Below are 12,108 nucleotides of genomic sequence, written 5' to 3'. Positions count from 1 at the left end.
CTCTCTCCATCGTGAACTGTATCTTCGTATTAATACGGTTCAGATGCACCAAGAAGACATCCAGCTCATCTTCACCATGCGTCCATACTACAAATGTGTCGTCAGCATAGCGGTAGCATTTAACTGGCTCTTTACTGGCAGTCTGCAGCGCTCGCTGTTCGAAGATATCCATAAATAAATTGGCAACAGCTGGGCTGAGAGGGGCTTCCCATCACCAACCCGTCCATCTGTTCTTAAAACTCGTTGTTGTACTGGAAATATAGGCGCTTCAGTCGGGAACCGCGCGACCGCTACGGTCGCAGGTTCGAATCCTGCCTCAGATATGGATGTGTGTGATATCCTTAGTTTAGTCAGGTTTAAGTGGTTCTAAGTTCTAGGGGACTGATGACCTCAGATGTTAAGTCCCATAGTGTTCAGAGCCATTTGAACCATTTTTTGTTTAAACGAGAATAACATTCCTGTAATGGACTGGCCTGATCTGAATCCTGTAGACCACCTTTGGGATGTTTTGGAACGCCGAATTCGTGCAAGGCCTCACCGATCGACATCGATACCTCTCCTCAGTGCAGCACTCCGTGAAGAATGGGCTGCCATTCCCCAAGAAACCTTCCAGTACCTGACTGAACGTATGCTTGCGAGAGTGGAAGCTGTCTTCAAGGCTAAGGATGGGCCAACACCATACTGAATTCTAGCATTACCGATGGAGGGCGCCACGAACTTGTCAGTCATTTTCAGCAAGGTGCCCGGATACTTTTGATCACACATAGTATGTCCCTTTGTGCTGCCATAATCACGACGCCAACCTTTCACATGAATAACTTTACAAATGACAGCTCCACCAATGGACTGGTCTTTCATACCTTGTGTATACGATACTAGAGTGGCGCGCCACCTCCCACGCGTTCCCCTGCGGGTCTGAACGGCGCCGCACACAGATGCTGCGGAAGCACCGCGGTCAGAGACAGCGAGCAGGCCACGTGCTATCCGCCCCCGCCCGCCCCCGACCACGCCCGCCCCCGCCGGAGGCCGGACCGGCGACGCCGGCGCCTCAGTAGGGCGTCGTCGGCGTCGGTGGCGGCAAAGACGGACAGGGTAAGGGTGGCGAGGGATTTTGGGAGGGGGTGAAAGTCGGCGGTGGCGAATAATAAAAGAAACAACCCCTGGCGTGGCCTGGCCCGGCCCGCTCAGGGCAACGAGCTAGCGGCAGCGGCAGCAACCGCTGTAAAAGCGAAACGCATAATAAAAACAAACGGCGCGCCTGCGTTTTCTATTGCGCACGCAAGCACGCACGCACGCACGGCCCGGCCTCTCACGCAACGGCCCGGCAGGGGGCGGGAGGAGCGGGAAGACGCAACAAAACCGTGGCCACCCTCTTGTTTCCACCCCCTGCCCGTCTTGGCAGCGGCTCAGAAAATCCAGCCACACGCACCCCGCAGTCCAAGCTGTGTTTCTCTTCGCACTCTTAACCCCTCCCCACTCTCCTCCCCTCTCCACGCTCGTCTTACCGGCTCCTCCTCGGTACAACGCCCACTCTTCCACCTCGCAACTTGCATTGTTGTCACAAATTTTATAGTGCTCGGATCAATAAACAGTTTTGTAATTACAAAATAACACCGTCTCTACACTTACCCTTCTCCTGTTTATCTTGTCGATGATGCTGATAACTATTACTCGTCTTTTGAGAAAAAAGATCTTTCCTATTACACACATCAACAAAACTTCTGTATCATCGCGATATGTTGACCAGGTGTGCTACTAGTGTGGCGGAGGTTCGAGTCCTCCCTCCGGCGTGTGTGTGTGTGTGTGTGTGTGTGTGTGTGTATTTGTCCTTAGGATAATTTAGGTTAAGTAGTGTGTAAGCTTAGGGACTGGTGACCTTGGCAGTTAAGTCCCATAAGATTTCATACACATTTCGAACATTTTGAAGTAGTGTGGCTCTTCCTGTACTAATCGACCACATTATTACTGCACCTTCGTTGAGAGAGCTTCCGTTGGCTTATCGTGAGTTTTTATCGTGATATTTTGCGGGGACACGTTGAACCACTTGAAATTACACTGAAGAGGTAAAGAAACTGGTATACCTGCGTAAGATTGTGTAGTCCCCCTTGAGCTCTCAAAAGTACCGCAACACAACGTGGCATGTCTGAAGTAGTGCTGGAGGGAATTGACACCATGAATCCTGCAGAGCTGTCCATGAATTACGATGGGGCGGAGATCTCTTCTGAACAGCACATTGCAAGGCATCCCAGATATGCTCAATAATGTTCGTCAGGGGAATGGCCAGTGGAAATGTTTACACTCACAAGAGTGTCCCTGGAGCAACTCTGTTGCAATGCTGGACGTGCAGGGTGTCGCATTGTCGTGTTGAAATTGCCCAAGTCCGTCGGAATGGATAATGGTTATGAATAGATGCAGGTGATCAGACAGGATCCTCACATATGTGTCACCTGACAGTCCTATCTAGACGAATCAGGGATCCCATATCACTCCAACTGCGCATGGCCTACACCATTACAAAGCCTCCACCAGCTTGAGCAGTCCTCTGCTGACATTCAGATTCCATGGATTCATGAGATTGTGTCCATACCCGTACACGTCCATCCGCTTGATACAATTATTAATGAGACTCATCGGACCAGGCAAAATGTTTCCACTCATCAACAGTCCAATGTCAGTGTTGATGGGCCCAGGCAAGGCAAGTCGTGCAGTCATCAAGGGTACACGAGTGGGCCTTCGCCTCCGAAAGCTCATACCGATTATGTTTCCTTGAATGGTTCGCACGCTGATATTTGTTGATGGGCCAGCATTGAAATCTGCAGCAGTTTGCGGAAGGGTTGCAATTAAGTCACATTGAACGATTCTCTTCAATCGTCGTTGGTCGCTTTCTTGCAGGATCTTCTCCCGACCACGGCGATGTCGGAGATTTGATTTTTTACCCGATTCCTGACATTCACGGTACACTCGTGAAATATTTGTACGGGAAAATCCGCACTTCATCGCTACCTCGGAGATGCTGTGTCCCATCGCTCGTGCGCCGACTATAACACCAGGTTCAAACTCACTTAAATCTTGATAACCTGCCATTGTAGCAGCAGTGACCGATCTAACATCTGCGCCGACCTCACAATGCTCCTCCATAGATGCCGATTTTGTGCATTTTGGGTCCAGTTGTCACGGACTCCTCATCGCTTCTTGGGTCTTCCGATTGGACGGACACCATCTTACAAGGTACCATCTTACAGGGTCCTCGATCGCCGATTTGATGATGATGAAATGAAATGAAATTAAAGAAACGGAAAACAGGCGATTATATCGTCAGACAAATATTTGTTCGCCGGCCGCGGTGGTCTAGCGGTTCTAGGCGTTCAGTCCGGAACCGAGGGACTGCTACGGTCGCAGGTTCGAATCCTGCCTCGGGCATGGATGTGTGTGATGTCCTTAGGTTAGTTAGGTTTAAGTAGTTCTAAGTTCTAGGGGACTGATGACCACAGATGTTAAGTCCCATAGTGCTCAGAGCCATTTGAACCATTTTGAAATATTTGATGGCGGAGGTTCGAGACCTCCCTCGGGAATGGGTGCGTGTGTTTGTCCTTAGGATAATTTAGATTAAGTAGTATATAAGCTTAGGGAGTGATGACCTTAGCCGTTAAGTCCCATAAGATTTCACACACACAAATATTTGTTTTCTTGATTTGTTGATCTGGACGCAGTGTAAAGTAATATACACGCATGCCGCATAGCATTTTTTTTTCTGTGCCGTCAATATCGAAATAAAGGGATGATGCTAAACTTTTATTGCTGTGCGTATACACTTGTAAATCACCAACCTCTAAAGAATCGAAATGCCACGTATAAAACAGTTTCGGACCTCTGATTGCTTTACAAATGAGTTGTGTGTTAAACATTTGACTTTAGCTTGTAAGCGAAAAAAAGTTTAAAGAAGATAAATGAGCTTAAACTGTGTTGGAAGGCCATAACTGCTCTCATTATGTCGTGAATACAGTCTGTATACAGAATGAAATTTTCACTTTGCGGCGGAGTGTGCGCTGATACGGTGATATGATTTTTGCTTATTGATCACTAAGGAGTCATCGTGATATATAGAGTCACAGGTGTGGCCGAGCGGTTCTAGACGCTTCAGTCTCGAACCGCGCGAGCGCTACGGTTGCAGGTTCGAATCCTGCCTGGGGCATGGATGTGTGTGATGCCCTTAGGTTAGTTAGGTTTAATTAGTTCTAAGTTCTAGGGGACTGATGACCTCAGATGTTAAGTCCCATAGTGCTCACAGCCATTTGAACCATTTAGCGTTACCCGAGCCATTCGAGAGACGAACAGAAGTGGTTTCCTGGATGGTATAATAGAGCTTCCAAGAGGCCAGGATTCATATTAAAGAAGCATGGAGACTATATTGAAGGACTGTAAAGAGATAATGAAAAAATAGACATGGAAGTAAGCCAGATGTTTATTGTGCATGAAATGCCACTCATACGTCTGCAAGCTAGGAATGCAACAAGATAGTCGTGGTGGATGGTGGTTGTCTTACCCTCTGACCTGGTTGGTACTTCTAACACCCTTGGCCTTCTAACACCCTAGTACCGCAAGTCTCTAGAGGAACGGAAGGACCCAAATGATTGGAAAAGAGCACAGGTAGTCCCAGTTTTCAAGAAGGGTCGTCGAGCCGATGCGCAAAACTATATCTCTGACATCGATCTGTTGTAGAATTTTAGAACATGTTTTTTGCTCGCGTATCGTGTCATTTCTGGAAACCCAGAGCATGTATTTCGGAAACAGCGATCGTGTGAGACCCAACTCGTTTTATTTGTTCATGAGACCCAGAAAATATTAGATACAGGCTCCCAGGTAGATGCCATTTTCCTTGACTTCCGGAAGGCGTTCGATACAGTTCTGCACTGTCGCCTGATAAACAAAGTAAGAGCCTACGGAATATCAGACCAGCTGTGTGGCTGGATTGAAGAGTTTTTAGCAAACAGAACACAGCATGTTGTTCTCAATGGAGAGACGTTAAAGTAACCTCTGGAATGCCACAGGGGAGTGTTATGGCACCATTGCTTTTCACAATATATATAAATGACCTAGTAGATAGTGTCGGAAGTTCCATGCGGCTTTTCGCGGATGATTCTGTAGTATACAGAGAAGTTGCAGCATTAGAAAATTGTATCGAAATGCAGGAAGATCTGCAGCGGATAGGCACTTGGTGCAGGGAGTGGCAACTGACCCTTAACATAGACAAATGTAATGTATTGCGCATACATAGAAAGAAGGATCCTTTATTGTATGATTATATGATAGCGGAACAAACACTGGTAGCAGTTACTTCTGTAAAATATCTGGGAGTATGCGTGTGGAACGCTTTGATGTGGAATGATCATATAAAATTAATTGTTGGTAAGGCGGGTGCCAGGTTGAGATTTATTCGGAGAGTCCTTAGAAAATGTAGTCCATCAACAAAGGAGGTGGCTTACAAAACACTCGTTCGACCTATACTTGAGTATTGCTCATCAGTGTGGGATCCGTACCAGATCGGGTTGACAGTGGGGATAGAGAAGATCCAAAGAAGAGCGGTGCGTTTCGTCACAGGGTTATTTGGTAAGCGTGATGGCGTTACGGAGATGTTTGGCAAACTCAAGTGGCAGACTCTGCAAGAGAGGCGCTCTGCATCTCGGTGTAGCTTGCTTTCCAGGTTTCGAGAGGGTGCGTTTCTGGATGAGGTATCGAATATATTGCTTCCCCCTACTTATAGCTCCCGAGGAGATCACGAATGTAAAATTAGAGAGATTCGAGCGCACACGGAGGCTTTCCGGCAGTCATTCTTCCCGCGAACGATACGCGATTGGAACAGGAAAGGGAGGTAATGACAGTGGCACGTAAAGTGCCCTGCGCCACACACCGTTGGGTGATTTGCGGAGTATAAATGTAGATGTAGAATCGTCTGAACTCTTACGGGACGCGGTGGATTGTCTGCCGTGAGTAATGGGTATAATGGCAGGGGCACTACGAATGTAGTATGTGCACAGTAAGTTGAGAATGTGGGTCTCACGGAGAGCGTGGCGGCGATAAGACCCTGTAGTCACTTTCCTCTGTGCCGTCCGTGGCTCGGATGGATAGAGCGTCTGCCATGTAAACAGGAGATCGCGGGTTCGAGTCCCCGTCGGGGCACACATTTTCAACTGTCCCCGTTGAAGTATATCAACGCCCGTCAGCAGCTAATGGTATTCATTTATGTGTAATTTCATGGTTCATGGAAGGCCGTAAAAAACGACGAGACGGGTCAGGTCGCACCACCCAGACCACGCATCGAGAAGATCGACACCTTATCCGAATGCCATTGCAGGGCAGATCTTCATCCTGTTCGACTCTGGTGGAACAGTGGTACCCATCGTACACTACCAGTGCGATGCTGTTTATTACGGCATGTGTTACGTGCGAGTCCTCCGCCTCTCCGCCTACCGTTGACGAATGTGCAGAAACATACTAGACGGCAATGGTGTATAAAATAACGTTACTGGGGACAGGATGGCACCAGACAGTATTCTATGGCGATTCCAGGTTCTTTTTGTTTGAAAATAATGACCACATTTTTGATTCGCCGCAGACATTCTGTCCTACAAGTTTCGTCCGCCTTGCGCACAGTTCTGTTTGTTAGAACAGCGTTTAATCCAGCGCGCAGTGATAAAATACGAACTTTTTGTCGAGATTATGGCACGACAGCGCTATACGTAGCACAGTTTGTTGGGTGGGTTGAAGGGGCAGTGGAGGTGAGGGAGGGGGGGGGGGGTTGGTTGTCTGTCAGTGGTATCCGCTTGACATCCCGGCAAGGAAAGTTCCTCTGTCCGTCGCTCAAAACACCTACACGCATCTAATTTGTCGATCGGTTGTTAACGTGTGTAGGGTTCTGTATATGAGGCGCGTTTTTTAAAAAATAAGTACCGTTTTGAAATTAAAAATGGCGTGCTAAGATATCTCAATAATTTTATTTTTACATGAAAGCCTGTACCTTAATCTACACAATGACGCCCTTACAGTTTGGTTCTTCCTTGTTTACGTTGTGTACTGAGTGTTTAAGGTGCCTCCGATAATCGTGAGTCCCGCCGACTGTGAAGTACGGGCTGTTGTAAGATTTCTTAGTGCTAAAGGCCTAAAAGCGATCGATATTCATCGTGGCATCTGTGCAGTGTACGTATAAAACATTGTGAGTGATGCAATGGTAAGAAAGTGGTTGAGAACGTTTAAAGATGGCTGCACAAATGCGCATGACAAACAACGGAGTAGGCGTCCTTCGGTCGTTGGTGAAAGTTTGGTGCAGGAAGTGGACAATAAGGTGAGATTTCCTCGTTGCGGGATGACTTTCCTAACGTTTCTCGTACTGTATTGTATGGCATTGTGACCGAGCACTCGAATTACCGACAATTGTGCGCACGTTGGGTACCGAAAATGTTGACGGATGTGCACAAAACCAAACGTTTAGACAGTGCATTGACTTTCCTTGAGCGGTACCACAACGACTGTGATGATTTCTTAAGCCAAACTGTTACGGGCGATGAAACATGGGTGGCCTACGTCACACCAGAATCAAAGCAACAGTCCGTGGAAGTTGAGCAAGGGCATCGCTTTGCTGCAAGGCAATGCCCGTCCGCATGTGGCGAATCACACCAAAGATCTCATCACATCATTTCGATGCGAAACTCTAGATCATCCTCGGTACAGCCCCGATCTTGGATCCAGTGACTACCATCTGTTCCTGCACTTGAAGAATCACCTGGGCGGTCAGCGTCTTCAAGACGATGACGAAGTCAAAACAGTGGTGATGCAGTGGTTAACAAGTCAGGCGGCAGACTTCTATGAGGAGGGTATTCACAAACTGGTACAACGTTATGATAAGTGCCTCAATTTTGACGGAAATTATGTGGAAAAGTAGATAAAGGTACAGGCTTTCGTGTAAAAATAGAATTATCGAGATATCTTAGCACGTCTTTTTTTTAATTTCAAAACGGTACTTACTTAAAAAACATGCCTCGTATGACGACGACTGACTCCACAGATATTGTTACTGCACGCTTTATGCTGCTAGTTACGTACGATCTTTGCTTTGTTTACCTGCGTCAGTCAGTCGGTGTTTGGCTCTCGTGAGGGTCGGTTGGGAAGAGGAGCTCTGCTCCACCACAGGGGGGGGCGCACTCAGCTGAAAGATGGCCGCCAAGACATGGAAGTTGACATTTCGCATAGTAGTCGGTAAGTCTTACGGTCGTTACGGCTTGTCCTGTGGTGGCGTCATTTTATTCCTACAGAGTAGGAAAAAAAAAACCTTGTTGTGGTGACAGATTGATCTTTAGCTTAGCCCAAGGCATAGTTTGCGCTATACTCCAATAGTTTGGTTGTGAGTTGGTGCAGCTAACGAATGTGATACTAAAAAGATGTGGGTGTCCCCACCAATGTTTTCCTTGTTACATTTGTATTTCGAAATTAAAAATACGCTCAGAACATATTCAGTCGAAGTACAGGTTACCTAGGTCTGACGCATCGCTGTCGTATTTTTGTTGATTGTGTATTCCACACAACATAATAGCGATCTGCCGCTAGGATACGGAACGCGTCACTTTACTTTACAATTATTTTGAACTTTATCAGTGAAAAATATGCAACATAAGTGCTCTTGTCTTTATTGCCTCATGACTCAAAGCAAGATTCATTGGTGAGGCCTACAAATTAAACGGAACGCAATTAATCGCTTTTCACTTTTGGACGCTTCGAGTAGATAATTTCTCGACTACATACATCACAGTGTCTATTTTTAAGTGAATATTACGTTTTTGTACATACTTTGTATTTTATCCGGATACATCTGCAGCCTCGCGCTTTCGTTTTGTGGTTCCTTTTCTGACTTTTCAGAAAATTAACTCCGTTTTTGTGTTTAGAAAACGCCAAATTTAGAAATCCAGGAGCTGCTCATTTTTGTTCTGTTATTCACAATAAATAAGCGCCATACTCAGATCATGATCACGTATCTTAGTCATTTTAACGTATTACGTGATAATATTTAAGCTGTGGCACCAAATAATGTAAAATAATCCTGTATCACCGTCGTCAAGTAGTAATAAGACGTGTGATGTAAGAACCTGCGGCATTTAGTACTGTGTGTGTATTTAACGTCTGTAGTGTTACTCAAACTTGTTTATTTATTTGTTAATTGCTATTGGACATAACGCATACGGCAGTCTCAAAGGGTTTTTAACAGTTAACTTTGGAACAGATAAATTAAATATGTGATGAGTACCACTATCCAGCAGCAATTAACAACCTATGTGATGAGTACCATTATCCAGCAACAATTAACAACCGTATTCATTTTAAATGAAATTAACCCCGCGATATAAGATAATTGAAATGAATTCATTGGTATGAAAGAGGAGGCTGATTGCACAAAGCATAAGTACTGACTTACTATATTACAGCGTACCAGCTTTCCTCGTAAATTTTTTTTTTCTCCTTAAGTGTTATAAAATATATATATATATGTATAGTGTTAATATACTTTGAGGTCTTTTGTTGCTAAAAGAGTAGAAATTTTAGTTGGTAATTGATAATGGAAGGGACTTCACATTTCTCAAACTTGATATACATGGATGTCCCATGAGCAGTGATCAGTATTCGCTGATATGATAAGAACGATCATTCAGAGCAGAAAATTCTATTAACATAGCCCAAAGTGCACACTTTAATTTAAGAGTTGTCAGCACTTCAGTATTGTAAAATACAATTCTTCGATTGCAATATCTTTGGTACCCATACTTTCAGAGGAAATAGCATGGACCCAAACTGGAATAACTCTGCAGTAAACAACGGCTCTAAAAGGCATACCTTAAGAGTTAGGGGCACTACTTCGAATCTACTCATAGCTGTTAAGCATTTTAGAGTCCATGTTTACTACGTTTTTGCATCGAATAGTGCGCCCTGATCCCTCTCCATGTCCCCCACCCATCTCCCCCTCTCCCCCTACCCCCGTCCCATTCCCCCATTTCTGCCTCCCTCACTTGTTACCCCCGTTTCTGCCTCTCCCTCTCTTGGTACCCCCGTTTCTGCCTCTCCCTCTCTTGGTACCCCCGTTTCTGCCTCTCCCTCTCTTGGTACCCCCGTTTCTGCCTCTCCCTCTCTTGGTGGCCCCGTTTCTGCCTCTCCCTCTCTTGGTACCCCCGTTTCTGCCTCTTCCTCTCTTGGTACCCCCGTTTCTGCCTCTCCCTCTCTTGGTACCCCCGTTTCTGCATCTCGCTCTCTTGGTGGCCCCGTTTCTGCCTCTCCCTCTCTTGATGGCCCCGTTTCTGCCTCTCCCTCTCTTGGTACCCCCGTTTCTGCCTCTCCCTCTCTTGGTACCCCCGTTTCTGCCTCTCCCTCTCTTGGTACCCCCGTTTCTGCCTCTTCCTCTCTTGGTACCCCCGTTTCTGCCTCTTCCTCTCTTGGTACCCCCGTTTCTGCCTCTCCCTCTCTTGGTACCCCCGTTTCTGCCTCTCCCTCTCTTGGTACCCCCGTTTCTGCCTCTCCCTCTCTTGGTACCCCCGTTTCTGCCTCTTCCTCTCTTGGTACCCCCGTTTCTGTCTCTCCCTCTCTTGGTACCCCCGTTTCTGCCTCTCCCTCTCTTGGTACCCCCGTTTCTGCCTCTCCCTCTCCTGGTACCCCCGTTTCTGCCTCTCCCCCTCTTGGTACCCCCGTTTCTGCCTCTCCCCTCTTGGTACCCCAGTTTCTGCCTCTCCCTCTCTTGGTACCCCAGTTTCTGCCTCTCCCTCTCTTGGTACCCCCGGTTCTGCCTCTCCCTCTCTTAGTACCCCCGTTTCTGCCTCTCCCTCTCTTGGTAACCCCGTTTCTGCCTCTCCCTCTCTTGGTGGCCCCGTTTCTGCCTCTCCCTCTTTTGGTGCCCCCGTTTCTGCCTCTCCCTCTCTTCTACCCCACCACCACCACCACCACCACCACCACCACCACCACCACCACCTCTCCCTCTCCCTCTCCCTCTCTCCCCCCCTCCCCCTGTGCCGGCCGCTGTGGACGAGCGGTTGTAGGTGTTTCAGTCTGGAACCGTGCGACCGCTACAGTCGCAGGTGCGAATCCTGCCTCAGGTATGGATGTGTGATGCCCTTAGATTAGTTAGGTTTAAGTAGTTCTAAGTTCTAGGGGACTGATGACCTCAGATGTTAAGTCCCATAGTGCTTAGAGCCGTTGGAATCATTTGAACCTCCCCCTGTTTCTTCCTCTCCCCGTTTCTGCCTCTCTCTTCCTCCCACCGTTTCTGTGTTAGATTCAACAATAAGCCTTGTCTGGAAGTACTAAATTAAATCTCGTATTAATTCTTCATCTCGTGCTAATAGCAACGAAATTTGTTAACATCGAATATAAATGTGTGTATTAGAAAGTCTTTCCTAGTGTAGCCGTTAATGAAAGAGAACCGTGGACGATTAAGAGCGCAAGCAAGAATAGAACACATACTTTTCCCATCTGGTGGTATACAAGAAACATAAGAATGAGAATGGTGGAGCAACTATTGAAGAGATGCTCCCGAAATGACGCGTTGGTAGTGTTAAATCCTGCCTATTCGTCGAATATGGGGTGTCTAGGAAACCGGCTTTCTCTGATCGCTTGGCAACATTCAAACAAATCACATTAATGAGTTTTAGTACAAAATGAACAAATACAGTACTTAAGTTTGTGTCACACAGATGTGTCGCAAGCAGTGTGCCCGACTAAATAAGAAATCTCTTCAGTATAACAATTCCAAAGTCTGATACATAGAGGATTCAAGCGAAGAAATGAACGTTGACGTTTCTATGCAAGTCGCTAATCGTGAAGGTGCTGTTCGACTGGGCCGCGACTATTCGGGTGCGGCGCGTATGTTCTCTCCGCATAGTGGCCGCTGCTGTGGCATTGTCGTCCTGGAGAGGGGTCGGTCAGCGAGCGATTGGTTGACCTTTTTTCACAGCCCCATCTGCTGAACTAACGTTGTCCTACCGCCGTGACTTTCTCCTCAGCAGATACACACGCCGTTTGTCTTCCATGCGTGGCCACCCATCCTATGCCTCCTCCTTCGATGACTCCTTTGATCGCCAG

The 12,108-nt window shown here is 46.9% G+C and overlaps 1 protein-coding gene across 1 annotated transcript in view; it reads right to left on the bottom strand.

Moving 5' to 3' along the window:
• Positions 1 to 10,052: 10,052 nt before the first annotated feature.
• The window catches only part of LOC126427993 (RNA-binding protein 25-like), a 39,984-nt gene continuing 37,928 nt past the window's right edge, over positions 10,053 to 12,108 (bottom strand). The window contains exon 3 of the mRNA XM_050089877.1: positions 10,053 to 10,915. Within this exon, the coding sequence (XP_049945834.1) occupies positions 10,053 to 10,915 (863 nt within the window). The remainder of the gene's footprint in view (positions 10,916 to 12,108) is intronic.

Source organism: Schistocerca serialis, chromosome 12, assembly GCF_023864345.2.
Source record: "Schistocerca serialis cubense isolate TAMUIC-IGC-003099 chromosome 12, iqSchSeri2.2, whole genome shotgun sequence".
NCBI classification, from domain to species: domain Eukaryota; kingdom Metazoa; phylum Arthropoda; class Insecta; order Orthoptera; family Acrididae; genus Schistocerca; species Schistocerca serialis.
This window is presented reverse-complemented; position numbering and strand designations above follow the sequence as displayed.